We start from the raw sequence: 27,995 nt of genomic DNA, 5'->3' as shown, positions 1-27,995 counted from the left end.
GGTCTCTGTGTGGAGGGCTCAGCCCCTGCACAAGGAATAATGACAGTGGGCGGTTGTGAAGACTAAAGGAGCTGTACACGCAGAGTGCACTGAACAGTGTGTGCACAGAGCAAATCTCGTTATGCATGACCATTTAAAATATGATTAGACTCACCAATTTGGCATGCGTGGATCTTTTAGTGTTCTGTCTTCTGCAAATCAAGAGATAGCTGTCTTCATCTTTTTTTTAAATCCTACACAGGTAATCACTGTGTCATATTAATTTGATCTTCTATCTTCTACCTATTTACTGTTCTAGGCATTAACTAGAGCTGTCTTTGGGAGGGAGCAGTGCCTGGTGGTAAAAGCTTTGTAGCCAAAGGAGATGGGTTCAAGGTTAGGTTCTCCTGCACGGATGACCCTGGATGGCTTGCTAACACTTTCAGAGCCTAACTGACCTTGCCTGTTAATTGTTCATAAAAGTTAATACCAGTCTCATCTCCACTGAGTACCCCAAGATCATGAAGGAAGTGCCTCTTCTCTGAAAATGCTGGGGAAGAGGCTCAATGCTGATTATTACTGGGGGGGCTCAGTGTAAAGTTCAAGTTCTAGAGTTAGACTGGGTTGGAACTCTGGTTCCAGCTTGATTTTTGTGTGTGTGTGCATGTGAGAGACGAAGGGAGAGAGAGATAGAAATTGATGTGAGAGAGAAATATCAATCCGCTGTCTCCTGCACGCTCCCTACTGGGGATCGAGCCTGCAATCCAGGCACGTGCCCTGGTCAGGAATTGAACTGGGACCTCTCAGTCCATGGGACAACGCTCAATCCACTGAGCCACACTGGCCGGGCATGGTTCCAGCTCATAGCTGTGCAGGCTTGATGGGTTCTTTACTTGATCCGCTTCTAGTTTCCTCAGCTGTAGAGTGAGGTATAATGACAGTACCCACCCCAGAGAGCTGTTGTGAGGATTAATTGAAGAGCTCAGTACTAACCCATACACAGAAAGTGCCCAATAAATGTTGGCTGCTGTTATTATTACTGCTGTCAGTCTATCTTCCCCACCAGATTGTGAACAGGGAGATTATTTAAATAATCCTTACAGTCCTAATACTTAGGAACTGCTTACCTAGAGTTGGCTGAATTCAGGAACGATGGAAGGAGCGGAGACATACATTTAATTCTGGTCCAAAGTCTTTCCTGAGATCTCAGAGACTCAGCTGAGTTTTCGTGAGGCCTAGCAGTGTTTACACATTGTCTTTCTGCTTTGGTTTTGGTTGGCGTCTCTGAGGTTTCACTCCTGGCTTAGTCTGAAATCTCCCATCAGACTGAAGTAGGTTTGAGTCTCACTTCTGCTTTCTAACTGTAGGACTTTGAGTATGTAACTGACCCTTTCAGAGCCTCCATTTCCTTATCTGTAAAATGGGGCTAAACCCACCTACTTCTCAGAGTTGCTGAGCTGATTAGATATTATCTATGTGAAAGTGCCTGGTCCACACAGTAGGTGATCAATAAAAAGTGCTTGTCATTTTTATTTTACTTGCCTTGAAGCTCCTAGTTAGAGCTAACCCTGCTTGGAGTATTAGCTGGATCTCTGAGCTCTGGTGTGCAAATGATTACTTTCAGCGCAGAAGGCCTCTTCCTCACAGACCTCCACTCTGCCTCTGTGGGACGTGGGCATCCCTTCCTGGTGCTGCCTGCCTGAGAGGTACCCTGGTGTGCCCAGCCCTGTACCTGAGGACTGACCCTGCGAGCATGTTCTCTGTGTCCTAAGCAGCCCCATTCTCCAGGGACACCTCCAAGGCTCACTGTAGCAGGAGCAAAGCCAGCCACGTCGCGTTCCCACCTGCAGACCCCAGGTTTTGAAGATGGCCATGAGCATGGCTTCAAAGCCGAACAGACGGGCTCCACCACGTGCCTACTTGTGTGACTGTGATAAATGTCACTTCTCTAAACCTCAGTTTCTTCATCTGTAAAACGAGGACAATGTAAGATCATGTTTCCAAAGGAGTACGTGAGATGGCAATGGTGGACCACATCAAGTGACACGTACCCATGGCTCTACCCCCCACAACATGGGGAAAAAGTGAGTGAAATAAGTTATCAAATGTCCTGAAAACATGACAGCTGACCTAGATTTAAAAAAATTAGAGTAAACATAAGCAACCTGATAAGGAGAAAAATAATGTTCAAGAAGGCCCACGGTGAGTTTACTTTATAGCGATATTTGTCACTGTTGCTATGATGAATATTCACTGTGGACTCTATCAAGAAGACATTAAATGGAACAAAGGGTGGGACAGATTGACCATGCTTCTAAAATCACTTTACAATTTTAAGCAGATTTTCAACCTTATAAAAAAGACCTTCTGGTAGTTATAGAAAAACATTAGTAATCAAACAAATTTTCTAATGTAATAGATATAGCTGAAGATGAAGCTCACTCTAAATATTGAAAGAATATCTGATAATCAGCTATCTGATAAAACGGTGTTGGCCATCTGTATCAGTGAGTTCTTATCTTTGGCTGCACAGAATAAATCATTTGGGGACCTTTTAAAAATTACCTGTGCCTATACCCCCAAACCAGACAAATCACAATCTTGGGGGTGGTGAGCATTTTTATTAAAAAAAATTTTTTTTCTTTATTGATTTTACAGAGAGAGGAAGGAAGAGAGATAGAAACATGGATGAGAGAGAACATTGATTGGCCACCTCCTGCATTTCCCCCACTGGGGATTTGGCCCACAACCTGGGCAGGTACCCTGAGCAGGAATCGAACCAGGGACCTCTTGGTGCATGGGTTGACACTCAACCACTGAACCATAGCAGCCGGGTGTGGTGAGCATTTTTTCAAAATAGCCATCCCAGATAATTCCTACAGCCAGAGTTGAGACCACTGGTTTGGACGAATCTTGGTACTAATGAAAGTCTGATTCACATAATTGGCAACCGAGCCTGTGGCCTCAATTCTGGCCACACGTTAAGATCACCAGGGAGCTCTTAAAAATCCTGATGACATTCCAGCCTCTGGGGTAAGACTCAGGCATTGATATTTTTGAAAGCTCCCTAGGTGATTCATGTGCAGCCAAGGTCCTAAAAAAAGAAGAAGAAAAAAAAAAGTGTTCAATAAAATTTTAGCTCACACCTGCATTTGCAGCAGACGCACTAGTAATATGATGTAGTACTGTGGTCAGTTCCTATTTATCCAAGAATGACTTCTCTGTTTTAAGGATAAATTACAGGCCAGTGTTAGAGATTCAGGGAAGGCAGCTACCATTATTAAGCACCTACCAGGAGCCAGGTATTTTTTTCTACATTATCTCTTTAATTTACACTGTACCCCAGAGAAGCAAGTAGTGTGATCCCCATATTATAAGGTGAAGAACTGAGGCTCAGAGAGATTGACTCACTTATATCAAGTCACTTAACTAGTAAATTGGGCTCCAAAATCTGGGCCCTAGGCCACACTCCACGGGCAAAGGAGGACAGCTTCCGTCTGTTTCCGCTTACACACTCAAGCTAAATGATTTGTTGGGTTGTCTATTGTTTTGTTTCTATTCCTTGTTAGCTAGATAAATGAGAACTGACTATATGGCTTATTCTGAAAGATGATTTATCTAGGTGTAAATTTATTCCTTCTGTTAAAAAACAAAAAAGAGAGCGCATGTCCTAACAATTATTTCGTATTTGCTCTCCTTTTAACTTGGCAACAGGTTGTGAGGTAGCATTGTGACTGCTGAATGCCTTTAGCTGGTTCTTTCCCTCCTAAAAGGTAAATAATAAGAACCAGAATATGTAACTAAATGTTCACCTGTACTAAAAAGGTAAACATCTGTATCCCCGGTGATTTTGAAGATAATTAAGACAATGAAAATCAAAACAGATTATAAACAAAGCTGCCAACTATTTGTTATCCCTCGTCTCTGACAAGCCTCATGCTTCCAAACAGGCAAAAGCCTCAGCCCACAACTGGCAATTCCTTCCACCTGAGCTGGCCGTCCCGGGACAGGCCACCTCACAATCCCGTGACAGCCTGGACAGGTGGGACTCTGCTCCTTGCTGCTCCTGCAGCAAACTCCCGCTAAGGTTTCCCAGAGACAAGTCGGTGACCCGTCCTGTCATGCAGGGCCCACCAGGCTTTCAAAGAGCTAATCCTTACGCTGAATGCTAACGGCAATTCCGAAAGAAAAACCCGCCACCACCCACGTAACTATTTCGATTCATAGTTTCCCCCCTATTTTAAAGTCTAGATTGCTAGAACCCAGGATTTGTGTAATTAGAAAAGATGGCTTATTAGGTACACACAGTTTTCAACCTACTTGATGACAACAGCAAAAGGTCCCACTCACTGAATATTCTTCCGTGGTTCTGGGTCAGAAAAGTTATTTACATCTTTAACATCCGAATTAGGATTTACTGTCCCCATTTTGCAAGTGAGAAATGTGTGTCAGAGCCAGGTGGTACAGCCTGCTGACAAGACTGGGTGTTTGCAGAAAGCCCGCCTGAAGGGCGGCGGCCTGAGTTCTTCATTCGGGACCTCTCCGCGAACCGGAGTCTGTCGGTGTCTGTCCCCCAAGCACTGCTTGGATTTGGCTGAGAAGCCTGGCTGAAGCCCCACTCAACACTCCATCCCTGCAGACGTGTCCCATGGCCCCCGTCATCTCATGACAGCGTGCCCATTGTTACCTCAGCACCTTCACGGTCTCCATCCACTGCGCCTGCTCACTCTCCCAGGGGTCCGCCCGGATCCAGTCGGACGTCTGCAGGGCCAGCCGGACCATGGCCACGCGGTGGTGAGCAGGTGCAAGGTCTTTCTTCCTGTAGTTGTCACTGACGGGGGAGATGATACCCCCGATCACCTGGTACATCCCTAGGCAAAGGAGAACAGGGCGTTGCACTTACAAAAGCTTGTCCTCCCCTCGGCAGCCTGAATTCAGGCATGTGCTAAAAAATCTCTGTGCTGCCCTGGCCGGTTTGGCTCAGCGGTTAGAGCGTTGGCCTGTGGACCAGAGAGGCCCAGGTTCGGTTCCCACTAAGGGCATGTACCTCGGTTGCAGATGTGTCTCTCTCACATCAATGTTTCTCTCTCTCTTCTTCCCTCTCTCCTTCCCACTCTCTCTGAAGATAAATGCAAAAATGTCCTTGGGTGAGGATAAAAAAATAAAAATCTCCATGCCTCATCCTGGCCTTCTCTCTGTAGTCACCTGCTCCCTTAGGCGTATACTTATTTTAAGGATGTGCTATTGCCTATGTATTTATTATTCTTACATAACTTTCTGCAAATTGAGCACCTTTAACTCTAACAATGCTACTTGACTGAAAGGCCTGACATTAATGTAGCTTCAACAGCTTTATTTTGATTAGTACATGTGTGGCAGTAAAAAAAAATCTTTCAACCTACCTATACTTCTGTTTCAAACACGTCTATGCGTAAAGAGCTAAATTAAAAACAAAATTTGGTCAAGTTTGATAATTATTCATTTTTTTAATCCTCACCCGAGGACTTTTTTTCCATTTTTTTTGTTCAGGTAGAGTAGGGGTGGGGGGAAGAGAGGAACAGAGAGAGAGAGAGAGAAACATCGATGTGAAAGGGACACATCGAGTGGCTGCCACCCGCACGACCAACCAGGGCTGGGGACAAACCGCAACCGACGTACATGCCCCCAGCGGGAACTGAACCCGTGTCTCTCAGGACCGCAGGCCGACACTCTAACCGCTGAGCCAAACCGGCCAGGGCGATAATTATTCATTTTTAATGAAAATATTAGGTTTAGCCCTGGCCGGTTTGGCTCAGCGGTTAGAGCGTCGGCCTGCGGTCTGGAGAGACCCGGGTTCGGTTCCCGCTAAGGGCATGTACCTTGGTTGCAGTTTGTCCCCGGCCCTGGTTGGTCGTGCGGGTGGCAGCCACTCGATGTGTCCCTTCACGTCGATGTTTCTCACTCTCTCTCCCTTCCTCTCTCTCCCTCCCATTCTATCTGTACCAAAAATGGAGAAAATATCCTCGGGTGAGGATAAGAAAAAAAAAAATATATTAGGTTTAGTTATATTTAATGTGAATGTTGACATATTTAAGTTTCAAGCTACCATCTTATTTTGTGTATGTGTTCTTTTGTCAGTTTTTTTTCTTTTCTGCCTGTCTTTGGACTTTATTTCATTGTTTTTTCTCATACCGAAACTCACATATGTAGTCTTACATCCAAAGTAAATTAAGACCTTTACCTTCTTCCTCCACAACACAAGGACTCAGAACTCTAACTCCATCTGCCATCTCCTTACATGTTATTGTTGTAGATATTTTAAGTCTATCTATCCCCCTAATCTTGTTAAGACCATATTATTCTGTTTTATACACTGATCACATTTAGATTTACCCACAGAACATTCTCCAGGATAGATCATATATTAGGCCACAAAACAGACCTCAATAAATTCAAGAAGAATGAAGTCATATCAAGCATTGTTTTTGATCACAATGGCATAAACTAGAAATCAGCTATAGGAAGAAAACTGGAACTCCCCCTCCCCCAATACGTGGGGACTAAATAACATGCTACTAAACAACCAATGGATCAGAGAGGAAATCAAAAATTATCTTGAGAAAATGAAAACACAACTTTTCAAAATGTATGGGATGCAAAAGCAGTTCTAAGAGAGAAGTTTATAGCTATCTAGGCCTACCTGAATAAACAAGAAAAATCTCAAATAAGCAATCACTCTATACCTAAGGGAACTAGAAAAAGAAGAACAAATAAGACCCAAAGTAAACAGAAAGAAGGAAATAGTTCAGATCAGAATAGAAATAAACAGAATATAACATTAAAAAAATAAAAAAGATCAATGAAACTAAGAGAGCTGGTCTTTGTAAAGATAAATAAAATGGATAAAAAACATAAATTTACCCATGTATTTGCTATTTTCTTTGTACTCCATTTCTTTTTGCATATAGACCTGTCTGGGAATTACTCTCCTTCTGACAGAATATATCCCGTAGAATTTTTTTAAGTTAGTGATTTTATTCTTGAAAGATATTTTAAAAATATTACTCTGATTTTGAAAGATATTTTCACTGGATTTAAAATAACTGGTTAGCAATCATTTTTCTTCAGTACTCTAAAATTATTATTTCACTGTCTTCTGACTTTAATTGTTGCTGTTGAGAAATCATCTGTCATCTAACTGCCATTCCTATAAAGGTAATCTGTAATTTTCTGGTTTTTAATTTTTTCTTTTTTACATAGGGATTTAGTTTTTTTATGAATTCTGCTTTGGGATCACTGGGTCTCTTAGTTCTGCGGAGTGGTGCCTTTTATTAAATCTGAAATATTTTTAGTTATTACCTCTTCAAAAATTGCCTCTGCTCCTTTTCCGCTTTCTTTTTCTTTTTTTTTATTCTCACTCAAGGACATGTTTTTTTTTTTTTTCTCCATTTATCTCCAGATAGAGCGGGAGGGAGAGAAGGAGGAAGAGAGAGAAAGAGAAAACATCAATGTGAGAGAGACACATCTAGTGGTTGCCACCCACATGACCCCCAACTAGGGCTGGGGACAAAATGCAACCGAGGTATGTGCCCTTAGCGGGAACTGAACCCAGGCCTCTCTGGTCCACGGGCTGATGTTCTAACCGCTGAGCCAAACCGGCCAGGGCTCTTTTTCTTCTGATTGTATATATGTAGCCTCCATGTCTCCTACCCTGTATTCTGGAATCAAAAACAAAACAAAACAAAACATAGCACCTCTTCCTCTCTCTGCTCCATTCTGGATAATTTCATTTGATCTGTATTCCAGTTCAGTAAGTCTATATTTTTCTCTCTAATCTGATTCCAAATCATTAATTGAACTTTTGAATCTTTCAATCTATAAATTTGTAAATCTTTCCACTTGTCTAGGTCTTTAAGTTCTTCCATAACATTGTGTAATTTCAGGACACAAATTCTATACATGTTCTGTTGATTTATACCTAAATATTTCATTTTCTTTCAATCATTTATAAATGGCACTGTGTTTTAATTTTGGTCTCTTATTAGTACATAGAAGTGTGATAGACTTTTGTTTGTTGATCTTTACCTTGCAATTAAACTAATTTATTTTAGGAGTTTTTAAAAAGAATAGTTTATTGATTTTTAGAGAGGAAGGGAGAAGAGAGAAACATTGATATGAGCATAACATCCATTGGCTGCTTCCTCTAAAACCCCTAGGGCATTGAGCCCACAACCCAGGCATGTGCCCTGACTGGAATCAAACCAGCAACCTTTCCATGCACAGGAAGATGCCCAATCAACTGAGCCACACTGGCCAGGGATGTTCTAGGGGATTTAAAAAATAGATTCCTTGGTATTGTCTACATAGACATTCATATTACATGTAAACTGGGAAAGCTTTTTTTCTTCCTTTACAATAAATATGCCTTTTATTTCTTGATTAGAGACCTTTCCTCCCCACCCCTAAATATTTTGTGTTATAAATTTCCTTCTTAGTACTGATTTAGCTGCATCAACACATTCTGATAAGTTGTATTTTCATTTTCATTCAGTTCTATGTATTTTTAAGAATTTGCTATGAGACCTTATCTTTGACCTGTGGATTATTTAAAATTGTATTGTCTAATTTCCAAGTACTTTAATATTTTCCTGTTGTCTTTTTAAAAATTTATTTCAGTTGATTCCATTATGGTCAGAGACCATAATCTGTATGACTTCAATTCTTTTAAACTTGTTGAAGTTTGTGCCCTGGCCGGTTTGGCTCAGCGGTTAGAGCATCGGCCTGCGGTCCAGAGAGACCTGGGTTCGGTTCCTGCTAAGGGCATGTACCTCGGTTGCAGTTTGTGGGTTGTGTGGGTGGCAACCAATCAATGTGTCTCTCTCACATTGATGTTTCTCTCTCTCTCTCTCTCTCCCTCCCGCTCTATCTGAACAAAAAATGGAAAAATGTCCTCGGGTGAGGATTAAACTTGTTGAAGTTTGTTTAATGGCTCAGAACATGGTCTATCTTAATGAGTATTCCGTGGGTGCTTGAAAATAGGTATATTCTGCTGTTGTTGGGTGGAGAGTTCCATACATATCAGTTAAATCCTGCTGGTTGACTGTGCTGCTCAGTTCTAAATCTTCGCTGATTTTCTGTTGAGCATTTCTGTCCATTGTTGAGAGTGGAGTGTTGAAGTCCAATCTATAACTATGAATTTGTCTATTTTGCTTTTCAAAACTATCAGTTTTTGCTTCGTGTATTTTGAGATTGAGGGTTTTTTTTTTGCATGCACATATTTAGAAATGTTATTTGTTTTAGTGGACTTTTATTGACCTTTTAATTTTGTTTATTTTAGTCATCATGTCTAGAAGTACTGATTGGTTCTTCATCAAATCTAGTAGGTCACTTTTTTCTTTAAATAAAAGCATAGTTAAAAAAAATCCTCATTCAAGGATATGTTTTTATTGATTTGAGAGAGACAGGAAGGGAGAGAGAAACACTGATGTCAGAGAGAAACCTTGATCAGTTGCCTCCTGTACACTCCCCACCCGGGAATTGATCCCACAACCTGGGTATGTGTTGTGACTGGGGATCGAACCCACAACCCTTTGGTGCAAGGGACAATACTCTAACCAACTGACCAATCTGGCCAGGACAAAAACATGAATTTGAAATCTGTATCTGACAATGTCAATTTCCAAGTCTGCACTGGTTATTCCTGTTGCCTGTTTCTGCTCATTCTTACTTATATTGTTTCTTTTGTGCTGATTTTTGACTGCTTGCTGGTCAATGTACCTGACTAGTTATTTGTGGAGGCTCCCCCACGCCTAAGATAGATAGGCTTCCAGAAGGCTTTATGTTTGCTTTTGACAGACATGTGCAGTTATTAAAAGTCATGGATGACCTTAAATCAAGCTCTTGGCTTGAGCTTATTTGGCCAATCCAGGCAAAAGGTTGCAAATTTGAGCAAAGACTGATGTGTAGCAATTTTTTTCTAGTGATATTTCATCCTATTTTTTTCTCCTTCTGCTTGCCTTAGTACCAAGGCAACAAGGCTTCACTGAGGTCCCTGGGGCTGGGGAAAGAAGGCAGGTCAAGATGTCGTTCGCCCTGGCCCTGAAGCCCCTTGGGGGTCCAGCTTAATGTGTAGGAAGTCACCCATAAGTCCCCCCAGTCTGGGAGGGCTCCAGCCCTTCAACTCCTTCCCTCATGGCTTCTATGGCCACGGGTTCAATAGGACATCAGTGGTTCTGGTGTTCTAGTAACCTACTGACTTCCATGGTTACAGGTGTTCATCCCAGCTGGTCTGAGATATCCCCACTTTTCAGCTTTAGAAGTGAGGTTTGAAAATGTCTTATTCACCATTCATTGTTGTGTTTTAGTGGGAGAGTTGATCCCAAGAGTGCAGCCAGGCCCCCTGGAAGCGGAAGTTCTCTGAGGCATATTTCTAGCCCTGGTAACCTGGTTGCCCGGGGCCCTCCCTCCGGGAGGCTGGGCATCCACTGCTCCGAGGGATGGCAGAACCAGCTGAGAGTGAAAAGAGGACATTCAGCTTTTGAATTCCAGCGCTGGCTGCTAAAACTCATTTCAGAGGAACACCTGTGAAGGTTAAAGTTTTCATTTGTAAGAGTCAGGCTTTATTGAGAGAGAAAGATTTATTCAAATTCCAAAAGTTACCCGTGAAAAAAAGAGCGAGAACCGAAGAGCGGGGAGTCAGAGCACACGGTTTACTAAAACCCACAGTAGTAAGAGGAGAGAATGGGAAAATGGAAAGGAAAGGCCCTTTCTGGGATGAGGGTGGAGGAATGAGCAGCAGGCAGAGAGAAGAGCCTGGGAGAAAAGGTGTGTGGTGACGGAGTTTAGACACAAGTTGAGGCCTGTTCTCTACACCCTCTTACCCGCCAGAGACAAAATCTTGTGCGTGCTGGGAGGAGGAGGGCCTGGTTAAGAGGGCCGGTTAGGTTTGGAAACTGCAGAGCTGGTGGGCTTAGATTCTGCTTGGAATTCTAGGAGGCCGTCTCGCATTGCCCTGTGCCAACACAGAACAGCACCAGCCCAGCAGCAATGGTGGTATGGCATGTGTGGGCAGAGAGGGCTCCAGAAAACATCCCCTCCCCTGCCTTCCAAGTAACCCTCAGCTTCAGCAGGGCATGGCAGAAATCTACAAAAACTCCCAAGGCTCCTTGAGAGGAGTAGTGAAGGAGGTTGAAACAGTTAGCAGGCTACTTGGGGGAGACAGGGTACAGGGTACAGGGTGTGCAGCCCAAGGCAGGTACCATGGTGCGGAAGTACTAGGGAGAGCCCTGGCATGGGCCCAGACAGTAGTGATGGTTAGTGCCTGAGCCAAGGGCACTGAGGAAGCTTCAGGGTGAAGGCAGAGAGGACAGAGGTGAGTGCCAAGGTTGAGGGCAGACCCCTCGGCTAGAGGGCATTTAGGGCCAGATGCCAGGATGATTTGCTACTGAGGATATTTGATTCAATCTTGGGGAATTAGGCAGTACAAGATTAACTTGATGAAACACTGACCTGTATAGAGAGTAAGCCTAATATCAGAAGATAGTTACCTTGAAGTAGTGTGTGTGTGTGTGTGTGTATTTTTTTTACCATTCATGAAAATAGGGCTGAAAAGCAAGGTGAGTGTTATGGAAAGCAAAGTTAGTTATATTTCAACACATCTTAGACCTATGTTGTACATGGAACATGTTCTTTCTCTTTTCCTCTTTAAAAAAGAACTAGCTTCTGCTGGGTGCTAACTCTCTTGGGAAATGTACACGCATTTAACCTTCACCTTTGTCTCTGACTGGAGAAAACTGGGTGTGGGGCACCAGGGTGGCCTCCAGGCAGTTCTGCTGGGCACCTTGGAAACTTAGGTGTGCCCGTGACGGTTTAGCTCATCTTGACAGGGCGGGTCGTCCACCGAGAAATCATTGCTTTGTCACGACCAGGAGAGAAGCATCCATACGAGCAACAATTTGGGCTGCAACTCCTTCTTGCCCTTCAAATGGTCACGAGTTCAAGCCTTTTTCCTTTCTTACAACCCCAGTGTTGCCTCTTAAGTGAACCCCCTCTCCCAGTCGTTAAATGAGTGTACTTTGCCGGTGACCCCACTGCTACCCAGATACACCTCCAGTGCTTATATGACAATGATCTGTTTGCCTCTGTCTTTCCCGTGGGACTGATCGCTCCCCAAGGATGTGTACCTGTCTTCATTCTGGTAACATGCCCAGGACATTGCTTCGTATGAAGTGATACTGTCCTTACCTTGAGGTTACCATAGTAATACATGGTTGTGAGTTTAACATGGTGGATGGAACTCATTATTTATCTCCCCCCCCCCTGTGGAAAATCTAATAAAATGGCAATAAAGGAATAAAAGAAGTATGCAATCACAAGGGCAAAGAGAGGGAGAAAGGAGATAATAGACGGGAAAGGTGAACACAATTTTGGAAGCTAGAGAGCTGATGAGTAATGATAACAGAGCAAGCAGAGTGTGCAGCAGGAAGGGGGTGAGGGGCAAGGTGCCTTGCTCGGCGGAGCCCAGGAGTGGCTCAGGGGCTCGAGGAGCCGGCAACGTCTCTGGCGGAGGTTGGCGTGGGGTGGTGGAGAGGGCAGGAACACAGGACTAGTTGAGGATTTGCCTAAGGAGCTCTTAGATCCAATCATCTACCTTATTCTCTCATCCTGGAAGGCCAGATATCTGCATTCTGCTGAGGTTGAATCAGAAAGACTCTTGACTCGCAGATACAGGTCCAGCTGAGAGGAGGGGGCAGAACCATCCTCAAGACAGGAAGATGGAGCTTGGCTCCCACTATACTAGATTAGAGATGTCTCTCTGGGAAACAAGCCCACCCAAGAGAAGACAGCTACCGATACTTATATTCAGGGGTCTTGGACCTAGGACCTGGTCACATGGCCACGATCCCCACCAGCCCCCCGTACACTCAGAGCGTCCAGCCAGCATTTACGGCCTGATCTGAAAGCATGCGTGGAGAGCCCAAGAAGAGACACGTTTTAGAAAGGTGCTGATCATGAACGACAGAGACTGAAGCAACCACCAGGAGAGAAGGAACTCGGACACAAAGGCAATGCAGAGAGCAACGGGAAATTTCAAAAATCTCCCAATCACCTTGTCAGAAATGTAAGAGATGATATCCCCATCCATGAGACAAGAATGGGATGCTTTATAAAGAAAGAATCAGAAAACGGGGAAGCTCTCGGAACTGGAAAAAATATTCACTTGTTCAACAATATTCAGCAAGTGGCAGGTACTGTGCTAGGACAGTGGGGTGATGGAGCAGACCAACTCCTGTCCTGGTGGAACTTACATTCTGTCCATTTGTAAGTTTCTTTGTGGTTTAAATTTGCACTTAAAATTACTTGTGTAATTTTTATTACTTCTTAGACATTTGTTTCTCCTTTTGTGAACTGCCTGTTCATATCCATTGCCCATTTGTCTGTTGATGTGTCTAAACTCTTTTTAACAAGCATATTACATGTTTGCCTCTTGGGTCTGTTGGTAACCATATAGAGAAAACAGACTCCAAATCCTGGACCTTTGGCTCAACTCCTCCGGGTCTACTAGGAATTAGGTCAAAGTCTCAACTGCCAGAAACTCCCATATCCATGTGAGTAAAACCCCAGTCTTCACCCCAGGGACACATCCCCTGTCAGGTGTCTGGACTGTTACCGCTCCTCTGCTCCATTCTCTTGCCTCAATTCTTTGTGTCCTCCAATAATTTTCTTTCCTTATCTTTTTCTTGAGTTCTAGAAGAATTCCTTGGACTGGTGTGCCAACTGTGTGCTGAGTTGCCAGGAATCTCCCCCCTGCTGTCCCCTCTCCACTGAGCGCTCACTTGGCACGGACGCTTTTCATCGAGAAAGCCCTTCTGCTCTTTTTCCTTTTTTTATCCTCACCCGAGGACATTTTTCCTTTTTTTTTTTTTTGTTCAGATAGAGTGGGAGGGAGACAGAGAGAGAGAAACCGACATGAAAGGGCGACGTGAAAGGGACACATCAAGTGGCTGCCACCCGCACGACCCAACCAGGGCCGGGTACAAACTGCAACCAAGGTACGTGCCCTTAGTGGGAACCAAACCCGGGTCTCTCTGGACCGCAGGCCAACGCTCTAACCACTGAGCCAAACCGGCCAGGGCCCTTCTGCTCTTTTCCACCACCGCTGCTCGGCCTCTGCTGCCACACTCTCCTCCAGAGTCTCACGGAGTGCCAGAGAGTTAAGCATTTTATCTTTTTTTTTTTATCGTCACCCGAGGACATTTTTTTTTTTTTTTGCATTTATCTTCAGATACAGCGGGAGGGAAAAAGGGAGGAAGAGAGAGAGAGAAACATCAATGTGAGAGAGACACACTGAGTGGCTGCCACCCACACGACCCCTACCAGGGTCGGGGACAAACTGCAACCGAGGTACGTGCCCTTAGCAGGAACCGAACCCGGGACTCTCTGGTCCACGGGCTGACACTCTAACCGCTGAGCCAAACCGGCCAGGGCAAACATTTTATCTTTTAAGTGGAGGACCACGTGGCCTCAACCTGTAGGCTGGGACCTTCTTTGGAAGTTCAATTGCTTCTCATATGACCTGTGACCTTTTTCTGACTCCAGAAAGGTCTCTCTGTCCAGTATGGGCTACTGGGTGGCTCTGACTGAGCCTGGGCAGGTCCCTATTTAATTATTTTGTTCACAGCAAAAGGATAAAGGCAACATTTAGGTTTATTGTAAATTTTCTTTGCATCTTAGAAGTACACTTGTTTGTGTAGTTCAAGGAAGGAGCTGTAGGTCAAAGGAAACAGCCGCTGACAAGAAATTCTTTACGTCTAAGGTTCATCTTTAGTATTCTACTGGCTGAAATATATAGGGTAGAAAATCAAAATGATTTTTTTCTTCAAGTACTCAAGTGACTGTCCCATTTCCTTTTATTAAATAACCTGCCCCCCCCACTGACTTTTTGTTTTTTTCCTACCATATTTTTTTATAGAGATTTCATGTTTCATTGTCCTGTGTAGAGTCAGAATCGCATTCACTTAATCACTTTAAAAAATTACATTTTAACGTCTAAGAGCGTTTTCTGAGCACCTGGTTAGTCTTCCAGGGGAATCTTGGGATACTTTCTCAAGTTAAATAAAGAAAAATAGCCAGGGCTGTTTTCACTGGAAAACCAATCCATAAATCACGGTGCCAGTGAGGAGCCGGTTCTATTTCCATTTCGTCGGGTCCCTCAGCAGAGGACAGAGCCGCCGCCCTGGGTGCCCTTCGTGTTTTTGGTTCAGGTTAGCCCCGGGGGCTTGTGTCCTTGGCTGTTTCTCTTGTGAATGGGTCCACTTGTCTCATATTTTATTATATATACCTATTTTTTTTCATTACATTACAGCTATTATACAGGTAACTCTACCTTGGTTTTCTTTAATTATTAAAGTATACTTGACGCACAATGAGTTTAGGTGTACAACACAGTGATTCAACAGTTACATTCCTTCCCATGTGATCGCTCTGTACTTTGGTTTGTTTAGTTTGAATTTGGGCTACCTTACTGAACTGATTAGTTCTAAGTTTTTCAAATGCTTCTCTTGGATGTTTTTAGGGATATGGTAACACCACCTGCAAATAATAAAAACTGAGTCTCCTTTCTATAACTATCTATATATCTATATCTATCTATCTATCTATCTATCTATCTATCTGTCTATCTATCTATCTTTTTTTTTTTTGACTGATGCCATTGGAAAAAAATAGTGGTGAGTAGGCATTCTTTTCTATTTCCTTGCTTCTGTGGGAATGCTTCTGAAGTTTAGGCCATTAGTTATCATGCTAGATAAGTATCCTTACAGTTCTAATTTAGTAAGAGCTTTAAAAAAAACCCCGAGTAGATGTTGGATTTTATTGAATGACTTTTAAGTATTGAGATGATGATTTAGGTTTCATAAAAATATACTGCCTTAGTAATGCGATATATTAATAGATATCTTTATGGTATACTGTCCTTGAATACCTAGGATAAATGCTACCTGGTCATATTGAATTATTCTTCCATTAGCAATTTCATAACCTACTATTTTATACGGGTGTTTTGCATCCAAGATTATACTGTTAAACACTAGCTATAATGTCACAATATCCTTATCCAATTTTCTTTGTTCTAGAAAATGGCTATGGTAGATTGAATTATTGGTCCTAATTCCTGTCTGCCATGATAATACTACACACCCACTCCTCTGCCACAGCCTCGTGAGGCAGAACATACTGCCCCGCCCCTTGACTCTGGGCCTGGCCATGAGACTTCCTTTGGTCAACGGGATACGAGCAGATGCGACATGCACAGAAACTTGCAACTTGCTTTCCTGGTGGCCATCTGTGCTTGTGCCATCCCTGTGAGAGAATAGATGAGGTAGCCACTACCGTCTATTCTCCTGAACCCCGGACTTATTTAAATACTCCACTTTAAACTAGTGAGGATTAGGAAACATATGGACAGCTTGTGGCACTTCGCTTGTGCTCAGCAATTGTTCCTTCCCCCACTCCCGGGCCGGGTGAGTCAGCAGACGAGAGAGTTGCAGCAGACTGCATTTTCCACGCACGGGCAGAACATCGATCTCCCAGCCTGATGCTCATCTAGAATCTGGCCGCTCCTCCACCCAGGGGTGAAGTCTGTGCCCCTCCCCTTGGACCTGGGTAGGCACTTGTGATTGCTTTACTCAATGGCAGAAGTGATACTGTGTCACTTCCGAGGCTGGGTCATAAAATTGTCACATAGTTCCACCTTGTGATATGGGGAGACTTGGTCTGAGAGCCCAGCTACCAGACTGTGAAAGCCCAAACTAGCCTATGCTGAGAGACCCCACCGTGCAGTCAGTCGCAGGAGTGGGTTATGGTCAATGTTAACATCCCGTCTGACATCCCCGCCGACACCCAACATCAGTTGCCAGAGTGAAGAAGTCTCCAGATGCTTCCAGCTCCCAGCCATCCTGTCCTATCCTAGAGCAGAGACAAGCCATCCCACTGTGCTGTGTTCAAATTTCTGATCCACTGAACCCCTGAGCACAACAAAACGGTCAATTTATGCCACTAAGTTTGGGCTAGTTGTTATGCAGTAATAATAACTGGAACAGGAATGGAGATTCAGAAAGGTTGTGTGATTTTTCCATGGTTACACCACCAGAAAATGGCAGAATGGGATTAAAATCCAGGTCTGCCTGTACTTTTTCTATTGCACTGTACTGATGATTGACTGTGAGGTTTGGAGAACCCGAAGCCAGCTGGGTCTAAGAAGGGTACCACTGGGTAGCCCCACCTCTATCTATGCATAGCCCTAACCAGGTCGTTGTGGTGTACAACAGAATTCCGCTCCCTCTAGAGCTGATCTGAACAACGAGACCATCTCCGTTGTAAGACTGGGCTGCAATAAAATGATACTGCTGCTTCAAATGCTAGCAGCCTCACAAACCATGAAGTAAGACTTAATAGCATTCCAAAGTGTAAAGACTTCATTATTTCCACAGAGAATGCTTTGGCACATTTATCAGCCTTTTATTAAGAACCAGCAAACATATTTAAAATAAAACTACACTCGTCAAAACAACTGAGAAAGTGTTAGGGAATGCTTGGCCGTGGCTCAGGTTGCACAGGTCTGGGCTTTTGCTCAGAAAACCCAGTGTCCCCACGGGCCAGGCACAGCCAACCCTTACCCCACTTCATAAGTCCTTCTGGCCATTTTCTCCTTTCATCGCTTGTGCTGGCTGGAAAACACCCCGGAAAATAAGGCCTTGAAAGGCAAAAAAAAAAGTTTAAGAACTATCAGGAACAACTCAAGGAAAGGGAACCAGAGTGACGATAAGCAGGGGTTGGAGAGGGGGGAAAAAAAAGACCAGAATCTCAATGACTAAATGGACCTGCATGGTTTTTAGAAAAGGTTATCGTGCTTAAACTTGGCCTCCATGATAAGCCTGGAAAACAAGATCTGGCTGAGACATTAAGGCTTTGCGGCCGTTTTGGCACTCTTTTTATTTTCTTCATTACATTTCAAGCTTATTGAATAAGTTTTGCTTGCTTTCTTTTTCTCGTCTTGTTTCTTCAGCCAGATTGCTCTTCGCGCTTTTGGTCCAAGTGCACTGGAGACCGCCTGTTTATTGCTCTGCTCCCCACACTGCTGGCCAGAGCGCCCATCAGTTTCGTAGGCCACTGTGTGCCTGCATCGCGGATGTCTGGAGGAGGGAGAGAATACATCCAGGTATTCTCATCTTCCCAGAGTAGACTGGTGGCCCGCTGGCGCCACAGTGGGCCGGCTGGGACCGTGGTGGCCATTACCCGAAGGACCCCCCTCTTCAGTGCCCTCGGAGTATGCAGCTCTGTCTGCCCTTCACGTCCCTTCTTTCTGTGCGAACACTCTTTCAACCAGAAAATGTCTCCTGCACGCAGCCAGGCTCCGATCTCCAGACTCTTTCCATGCCTGAGCTTGTCAGTGGGAGGTTTCTTTTTCTTTGATTTCCAAATGCTCTGCTTTCTTTGTGGGCAACTTCCTAAAAACTTGGCAAAGTAAACAACAAAGCAGCAATATTTCATAGGGTTTAAGCTTCCCTTCTGCAGCAGGATAGAAAGGACTGTTTTGCTGCCTCTCTCTACTCCCTGTTCGCCACAATAGTTCCTCTGAGTCGCAGGCGCTTGGTGTTGGTCAGCTGGGCGTGCTTCTGTTTATCTGAGTACTGACAAAGCCTCGGATGGGGTGGCTGGCCCCTCGGGGTCCTATGTGGTTTCAGGGTATGAGAACTTCTTTCTTTTGCATGTCTCTGTATTCCATCGTTTAACTCCTGGCTGCGTCTCTCTGCCTGCTGAAGACAATGAGCATCCTTGCAGAGTAGGTAGGTTTTAAAAAGAACTCACCAGAACTCCCAAATGCGAGGGTCTCTCAGCTTCTCAGAAACTCATTACCTTCTCTTTGGGGGCCTTAGATCTGGCAGGAACTTCACAGAGAAAGAAAGGCAGTGGGGGGCAGCTTGTAATCACACAGTTCTGGCTTGAGATAAAGTCCCCTGAAGGAGTCATGGGAAAGCAGCTCCAATACTGCCTTGGGCAACCTCTGTGTGTGTGTGGAAGCTACGCAAAACAGCCTCCCTTCCTATTCATGGACAACTAGTCGATCATTTCAGTTGACCTCTCAAGTCAGGAACTTGAGGGCGAGCAGGCAGAGGCACATCTGAGCAAGAGACTCAGCTCTGCTGCTTATGAGCTGTGTGACTTGTGGCACATTACTTAACCTGTCTGTTCTGCAGTCTCTTTACTTGACTCAAATTAGCTAAAGTAGGAGGCAGAGACCAGTTCAGGCAAATGCATGGTTGAAGAGCACACCGGAAACATCAGTGGAACATACCCTGCCTCTCTCGTTTTCACTATAAACACCATTTCTCTTCTTAAGGGAAGAGGGGACCACATTCCTTTATTCAGCTGGCAGTGGGACATGTAGTTTAAGGCAGGCAGTGCACCAGCACCATGAAGTCTGAAATAAAGCGAGAGCCCTGCCCTCATGGAGGTGTCAGTTTTGGGAAAAATGGAGAGTCATCACCAGGCAGTCAATGCAGGCAAAGGTCCGCGGGGAGCCCAGAAGAGGCTCTGAATAGGCTGAGCAGATTTTCTGGAGGTGGGTACATCTAAACTGAGTCACATTATAATGCAAAAGGCAGGGTGTGACCTAAGAAAGGTGAAATCTTGTTAATCAAATCAATTCTTTCCACTTTAACTGTATTGAAAAGAGACTTTCTTTTCTTTTCTTTTTTAAAATCTTCAGAGCAACTGAAGCTTGATGACTCCTTGATTCTGCACTAATATCCTTGCCCATTTCTTGATACTTTTTCAATTTTCCTTCATGGTAATTTACACTCAAGGAAACTGTCCAAGATCTGCTAAGGGATTCAATAAAATAGGTCATGGAGTTAAATGCTGTGGTGAAACACAAGGCTTAATTTTATGGATAAAATTTAAACTGCTTAGCTGCCGCTTTGCATTATTCGTGCTAAGACTAATGATGACTCAGTGAATGGGAAGGGATCACTGGAGGAGCCAGGAAGCCATTTTCCGAATTCTACAAGCACACCTGGGGGGGCGTGGACTTTGCCCTTGAGGTTAACAGACGTGGCCTTTGGGAAGAAACCTGACCAGCCCGCTCACCCACCTCTACACCAGCTGACCCTGCTGCGGGAACAAGGCGCCTGAAGCTAGAATTCTTCCTAAGACTGACACTGGGAGGAATGAGAAAGAGAAAGACAATGGTTGTTTTTTGTTTTGTTTTGTTTTTTTTAATCCTCACCTGAGGATATTTTTACATTAATCTTCAAATAGAGCTGGAGGGAGAAAGGGAGGAAGAGAGAGAGAGAAAGAGAGAAACATTGATATGAGAGAGACATATCGAGTGGCTGCCTCCCGCACAACCCCAACCGGGGTCAGGGACAGCCATCACCACCACTGATCCCACCGTTGCCACAATCCTTCCAATGTCCAGGATGGAGAGTTCCTGGCACTCTTTGGTCCGCGGGTGATGCTCTTACCGCTGAGCCATACTGGCCAGGGCAAGGGGGACAATGTTTTAACATCAGTACTTCCTGGTATTTTGCAAAGTGAGGTCTGCGTCGATGTTACCGTTACCAAGTCCCGGTTCCCGTCCCAGGGCAATGGGATTCTTCTGCATCAGTGGAGAGACATGGGTCAGCACTGGGGGGGGGGGGAGGCTTCCTTTTTGTTATCCACAGTTCTTTCATGAACCCAGCACTGGGCTGTAAACAAGACCACTTTGCTATAATGACTAATTACCAATTTTATGAGTATAGAATAAAAGAATAAAGTCAATTATATTTCAGTACAAATATTTTTAGTAAAAAAAAAGGATGTGTTTTTTTTTAGGTTGTAAATGTGTTATGGAGTTTAATGCAATTTCATTTTTGTGGTTTGTTTCTAACAATACCCTTAATTTACATGTCTAATGTATTCCACGGTCAATTTTGATTATGTAAATGATAGATGATCTTTCCATTTGCAATGTTAAGACATAATTTAGAGTTGCAAAACTAACTTAAAGCTAACCATTCTCACCGAGCACTAAAAAATTAGTCCATGGGTCATTTTTCTTAAAAGTTTTCTTTTTCTTTTCATTTCAAGTGTTATTTCGTGTTTCTGTAGCTGTTCTGTGTAACAGCAAATATGCACCTACCAGCTCCCCCAAGGACAAAGGGCTCAGCAACCCGATCAGCTTGGGAAGCACCGGGCGGGCAGACAGAAAGAGAGGCTTTTATTGCAGAGGGCAGATCCTCTGAGAGCCCCTAACATGTGCAGGTGCATGGACTCTCCAAGAAGGGGAAAGAACTCTCAGGGTTTACCAAGTGCATTTCGCTTTCATGGAACATTCTGTGGGGTGAGTCTTCAGAGGACCACAGGTTATGTCCACTGGCAAATTATTTTAGGGGGAATCGTGTGTTTCATGCAGATGCGCTGCCTGTGAGGCCCAGGCCCAGGCAAGTGTTTTGAACTGCGGGTGTTCTATGAGATGGCTTGAAGCCAGCTTCCTCGAATACAAACCTTCCAAGCTTGACACCCAGGGCTAAGCACTGATCTAAATTTTGGGGATCACAATCTACTTGATCGCCACTAACCCTGCCACTGTCACCAAATCATCATGATCAGCCCTGCTGACCAACACTGTGATCCCCTCACCATCACCAACATATTGATAGTGCCATACCGTCATACACTGACCAAGACCATGACCCTCAGTCACCTCATCGGGGCCTATACCATCACCACCATCACCACACTCTGAGCAACCAACACCATTGTCGCGATTACATTGTGACTTACACCACCACCATCACCACTAGTACAGCCATCACCACCACTGATCCCACTGTTGCCACCATCCTTCCAATGTCCAGGATGGAGTGAGAGAAAAAACAGTGTTATTATTCCAGGTTGTAAGGCTAGATATAGTTGCGTGTGTTTATCCCTTGTTACTATGGTATCCCAATAACCATCGGGTAGAACCAGACACAGTGTCACAGCAGAATCCTGGGATATAAAGTTTAGAGTCTCAATAGGACCTCTGATTCAAGACTGAGTCCCATTACCTCTGTGACAAGAGTAAAAATGGTCACACAGGGCTAACATGTTGGCTTATCTGATGGGAAGATTCAGCCCTGTTCTGCTTTCAGAAATGTGGGAACTGGACTTCAGTTAGTTGTTGGGAAGTAGTTCCCGGTGCTCACTATGTGGCCATGATGGAGGAGCTTTAAAAGCAGCTCAACATGAAGCTAGTCTGAGGGGTACAGCTGAAAAGAACTTACTCTGCTATATGCTCCAGTTTATGTAACTAAACGACATTAAAGTTATATTTACATGTGGACTGCTGTATATATAGTACATTAATAATAATAATGACAGCCTGGCCAGTGTGGCTCAGTGGATTGAGCGCCATCCCATGGACTGAGAGGTTCCGGTTTGATTCCTGGTCAGGGCACATGCCCAGGTTGTTGGCTGGGGACAGTAGGGGGCATGCAGGAGGCAGCCGATGATGTTTTTCTCTCATATCAATGTTTCTCTCTTTCCCTCCCTTTCTCTCTAAAAAAATCAATAAAAACATATTTAAAGTAGTAATAATAATAATGAATAATAAATAATGGCTGGCACGTAGTGAGTGCTAACAAAGTGCTGCGGAACGGTGCTAACGTCCTTACATATACTGTCTATAATCCTCACACCTCCTCTGTGAAAGAAATGTGCTTGTTACTCCCATTCTCCTGATGAACAAACAGCGAAGAAGCAGCGAGGTTCAGTAACTGTCCCAAGGTTTCAGAGCGAATTAACTGTATCACTGGGGTGTGAACCTAGGTAGTCTGGTTCCAAAACTGAACATTGTTAATACACTATCTGCGCTCTGTCTACCCGCAAATATCAGCGGCATGGGGCGACTTAAGGAATGTTCTAGTGTTGCTGGTTATGTACGATTTGTCTCACGTGCTACTTTTTGAGGCTCGCCCTGGAAGAGATGTAAGTCCACTGAAATCTAAGGGGAAAAAAGAGACACGAAAGACCACCCATTTGGTGCAAAATGTGATGATGGAGCGATGACTATTCTCCAGGCAGAGTTCTCATCAATTCGTATAGTGTGCGGTGGCGTGCGGGGCACGGGCGCGGCGACGCCAGCCCTCCTGCTCCTGTCCCCCAGCTGGTCCTGTGTGCTGGAGTCCTGAGCTGGCTTCAGGAAGAGATACCCCAGGTTGAACAGCTGTGACGTTTTCCAAGCACGTCCACAGATGGCAAGAGCACTGGAGACAGATCAGGGATGATCCTGAGGGTGGTGCAGAGGGTGCCTGCCAGGTGACTGTCCCTCCTTCCTCCTCATCCCAGTTCATTCCTTAGACATCTTGATATCAGAAACCACTCTGCAAATATACCGATCGTTAACTCCAATATGTACAAATAAATGTAAACATATCTATGTTCTACACAGACACAGATATGCACAGATTTTTTTTTTTTTTAAGAAAAGAGAGAGACTCCTTCAAATGTTAAGCTGTGCCCACTCTGAGTGTCCACAGTGGGGCTAGACCGTGGTCAGGAATGTCTGACTCCTGTACGGGGGGCAGTTGCTGGGCTGAACTTTTAGGTACCTCAGCTCTAAGATCCCATCACCATCACCATCCTCATCCTCCTCTCCTCATTAGGTGCCCAGGGCATGCCAGGCTCTGTGCAGAGCGTTGATAGGGTTTATGGCCTCACAGCAATCTCAGAGGGCCGTGGCCACCGTTCCCGAAGGTTCCTTAACTGGCTCGGCCAAGGTCGCACCGGCTGGAAACAGCAGCGCTGGGATTTGAAAGCAGGTCCGTTTGTCTGACTCTGAAGTTTTGCCTGTTACATGTCTTGTCCTTGTTTTAACCACCTCTTAGATTAAGATTCTTCATCTCTAAAATGGAGGGAAAATAATGCCACCTCATGGGGTTGTTTTGGGGATTCAATAACAGAGTATATGTGAAAACATTCTGTAAAATGCAAAGGAGCCATTCAAATGTAATGTTATAACTATTATTTTGGTTGTATGAGATGAACACGATTTAAAAAATTATATAAGAAATTTGCTTACTATTTAGATAATGATTTCAACAGAATTTTGGGCTTCCTTTGTAATTTTACATCTTATTTTGGAATTCTAGACTTAACAGTTGCAAAGCATTTAATTAACAGAGATAGTACAAAGAGTTCCCATATATCCTTCACTTGTTTCTGATAATGTTGATTATTTATATAACTGTCACAGGATAATGAGAACCTGGAAAATTCCTTAGCAGGAGGAAAGGGGAAACTGAGACAAGAAAATTAGACAAAGCCAAGCAGTTGGGACAGCTTGCAGCTGGGTTGTGGATAACAAGCCATTATCTCCCCCAGCCCAAGGACACTCGAAAGCAAATGGTCAAAGCCTCCCTAACAAGAGGATGCAGGGAAGGAAGGGGAAGGGGAAAGGAAAAGAAGGGGGGGGGGCAGTGTCATTTCACTCCCTAAACAAAGAAGCCAGCAGTCTTGGGGCTTGGCAAGATAAATTTGCCAGGTGCTTCTCATGAATTCTGGGGAATCCATAACATAATAAAAGGGAAACCTTGAGAGTTAATCTGTACCAAGATATTCGACAGAGGGATTTAAAAACCTATAGACAGAAGGGTATATGATCCCTTGAACCCCCACCACACCCGCCTCTCAGGCTGGCTGGGAAGTCCATCCACGCTCTAGGCTGGATGTAGTTTAATGGGTTTGCTTGCCTTGCTTCTTTAACACATTTACTCGCTTTGCTTCTTTAATACATTCACTTTGCTGTAACACAATCATTTGAAGGCTTTCCTGAGAGACTGACAAGGACCGAGGAGGGGACAGCCCTCTCCCTTCACCTTTCCTGGTGTCTGTGAGGTGCCTATAACACAACCATGGTACAGTGATAGAAACCAGGAGCCACCGCTGACACTACTCACTGACCTCCTGTCCCACAGTGACCTTTCTCTGGTCTAGGGTCCCATCCAGGATCTCACATTGCATGTTAATTGTCCTGTATCCTCTAACTGGGGACAGCTTCTTAGTCTTTCATGACCTGGACACGTCAGAAAAGTACTCGTCAGTTATTTTGTAGACTGTCCCTAAATTTGGTTTGTCTGATGTTTTCACACAATTAGAGTGAGCTTTTGTGCACCTCAAGCAAGACTCCCTCAGAAATGCTGTGTGCCCCTCAGTGCGTCACGTCACGGGGTACATGATGCTGATTTGTCTTGATTCTGGTGATAGTAACTCTAGCACTTGGTTGAGGTGGTGCCTGCCAGATTTCTCTACTGTAAGTTGCTATTTTCCCCCAAGGTATTTGTAATTAATAAGGATCTATGGGAAAATACTTTGAAACTATGTTTCCCATCATACTTTGCTCACTAACTTAGTATCTATTGATGATCCTGGTGTGTAAAAACCATTACTATGATGTTTTCCAAATAGTAATTTCTATTTCCAACATTCCTTCTATGGTATTAAATTAGAGTTCTACTGTAAGGAAGAACTGTCCTTTCTGCTGCACTTATTTATTCATTCAGTCATTTATTTATATCAATATGGACTCATGGATATTTATTTTATTCTATGAAATATAATCTATTATCATCTATTTTGTTCCTCAAATTATCCCTGATTTGCCCAATGGATGCTTCTTTAAATTGGCTCCAATGTTTTTCTGGACGCACTTCTATCGTTTATTAAATTCTTCCTTGCTTTCTGGCACCACAATATATTCAGGCTCATCTTGTACTTTCCCTGCCCTCCCCCCTCCCCTGAACCAACCATTTCTCCAAGGAGCCCTGGTTTCTTTTATTGGAGAATGACATTTAGACCAAGAGGGCTAGTTGTGCTCGTTTCTACTGGGGTTTTGTGATTTCTAGGCACCTCTTAGAAAGAAGAGATAGGAAATTATCTCTATATGTTCACACAGGTGTACCCACACCTTTCTGTATTATTCCTATAACTATCCATATATATGTGTGTGTATGTGTGTATATATGTTCAGGAGTGAACCACGAGTTCCTACTGAAACCTCCGATTCCAATCCAGCACCCCAGGCTTCCTCCCAGCCTCCCCTCCTTTCCTTATTTCTAACTCTTTTTTTCAGTGGTGACAGCCCTGGCTCTGGCATCCACAGTGATCTGCTTACTCCTCGTATTTTCATACAGTAGTTGAAACTGCTCACCCAGACTCCCGTGGAAAGCAAACTTTCTAACCAGAGAACAGGTCTTGGGTACACTTCTGTTTGTCTTTACCCTTGTGGTATCTGGTCACAGTTCTGCTTTCTGAGTTTCAGGGGCTGGCCCTCTCCTTTCCCACTGCTTCAGCATGGCCATGTAGTCATTTGCAACAGAGTTAGGTTCGCTTGTTACTGTTTGTATTTCATCTTGGGTTCCCTTCACAGCCTGATTGACTTTAACTGTACATTTATATTTTTGGATAGGTGAATCCGTGGCTCTAAGAGTCAGACTATAGAAAGAGGTACACACGGAGTAGGGGCTTTCCTCCCTCACTCTAGCTTCTGCCCTGTTTATTCCCATCCCCCTATTCTTTCTGCTCCGTTCTCATCCTTCCCTAGAAGTAACCCATCTTGTTAGTTTATAAAATCTATTCTTAAATGATTTTGTTCTCTTCAGATTTATTTTCCCTATAATTATTAGTAACTCATAAATCTCCTAAGGTCTAACTCTTTCTAGAGGACTTCATCTTTAGAAATATTTACACTGACACATCTTTTCAATTTGTTTCAATCAATGCCCTTTGTGCTGCTGGGAATGTTACTTCATTGACTGTTTTATCTGATGTTGGTCTGGGTTTTCTGAATGCTTGTTGCATGAGTTCTCTTTATGATTTGCAGACGCCAAATGCTGGTGCCTAACTCTGAAAGATCTTTGCTTCCCGTGTGGAAGACAGAGACGGCTGCAAGTCCTGGTATATTAACTCTGGAGCTGTCTGTTCAGGCAATGGCAAGTTCAGCCTGGCTGGTTGCAGCAGCAGCAGCAGGCTGAGACAACATGCAGAGGCAGAACAGTATGCTCAGGAGATGGGGATCCCCATGCACGATAATAAGAGCACTGGTTTTGCATTCTAACAGACTGGAGCTCTGTCTTTTCACCTGCTGGGGAGATCTCAAGCAAAATATATCACCTCTGCAGGCCTCAAGTTCCCTTATGTCTGTGAAATGGGAATATTGATACTTGACATGACTCTATCTGAAAACCCCTGGCACGGAAGTGGTCCAATGGGCAGCCACTTCCTCACTTCACCCTTTCATCCTTACGGTAATCAACTATGTCGTTTCAACTATATTTTGTATTTTTAATTAAATTTTTTATTTTGAAATAAGTATAGATTTATATGCAGTTGTAAGAAATAATACAGACCGATCCCGTGCGCCTTTTACTCAGTTTCTCCCAGTGGTGACATCTCGCAGTATTGCACTGATAGCACAATCAGGACACAGATTGACATACCCCACCAATCTTGCTCAGACTCGCTCAGTTTTACATACGCTCATTTGCGTATGTGTGTATTTAGTTCTATGAAACTTCATCACATCTGTCGGTGTCATGTGTCCACCACCACAGTAGTTACCTGACAGTTTCCTCACCACCAAGACCCTCAGACGTTGTCCTTTTATAACCACACCCACTTTCCTCCTGTCCCCTGCCCCCAGCCTCCATCCCTAAACCTTGGCGGCAGCTAATCTGTTCTCCTTTATATAATTTTATCATTGCAAGAATGTTATATAAATGAAATCATACAATATGGAAACTTTTAGGATTGGCTTTTTTCACTCAGCATTATTTCTGGAGATTCATCAAAGTTGTCACATGTAGCTTGTTTCTCTTTCTTGCTGAGTCAGGTCCTGTGGTAGGGGTGGATCACCGATGAACTAGTCAGCCCTTGGAGGACTCTGGATTGCTGTCGGTTTCTAGTCATAACTGAAGCTGTAATGAACATTGTGTACAGGCTTTTGTGTGAACATA

At 44.0% G+C, this 27,995-nt stretch overlaps 1 protein-coding gene across 6 annotated transcripts in view; it reads right to left on the bottom strand.

The window, feature by feature from the left end:
* Positions 1-27,995, bottom strand: part of NMNAT3 (nicotinamide nucleotide adenylyltransferase 3) — a 95,026-nt gene that overhangs the window by 9,528 nt on the left and 57,503 nt on the right. For 3 of the 6 annotated variants that reach the window (XM_036266362.1, XM_036266363.1, XM_036266358.1), the window contains exon 3: positions 4,667-4,850. The exons of 1 other annotated variant lie outside the window; for it this stretch is intronic. In XM_036266362.1, the coding sequence (XP_036122255.1) occupies positions 4,667-4,850 (184 nt within the window). Of the gene's footprint in view, positions 1-154; positions 181-4,666; positions 4,851-10,302; positions 10,468-27,995 lie in introns of those variants that run through there. 2 more of the 6 variants (XM_036266359.1, XM_036266361.1) reach the window with 2 other exon arrangements.

This window comes from Molossus molossus, unplaced genomic scaffold (assembly GCF_014108415.1).
Source record: "Molossus molossus isolate mMolMol1 unplaced genomic scaffold, mMolMol1.p scaffold_m16_p_18, whole genome shotgun sequence".
NCBI classification, from domain to species: Eukaryota; Metazoa; Chordata; class Mammalia; order Chiroptera; family Molossidae; genus Molossus; species Molossus molossus.
This window is presented reverse-complemented; position numbering and strand designations above follow the sequence as displayed.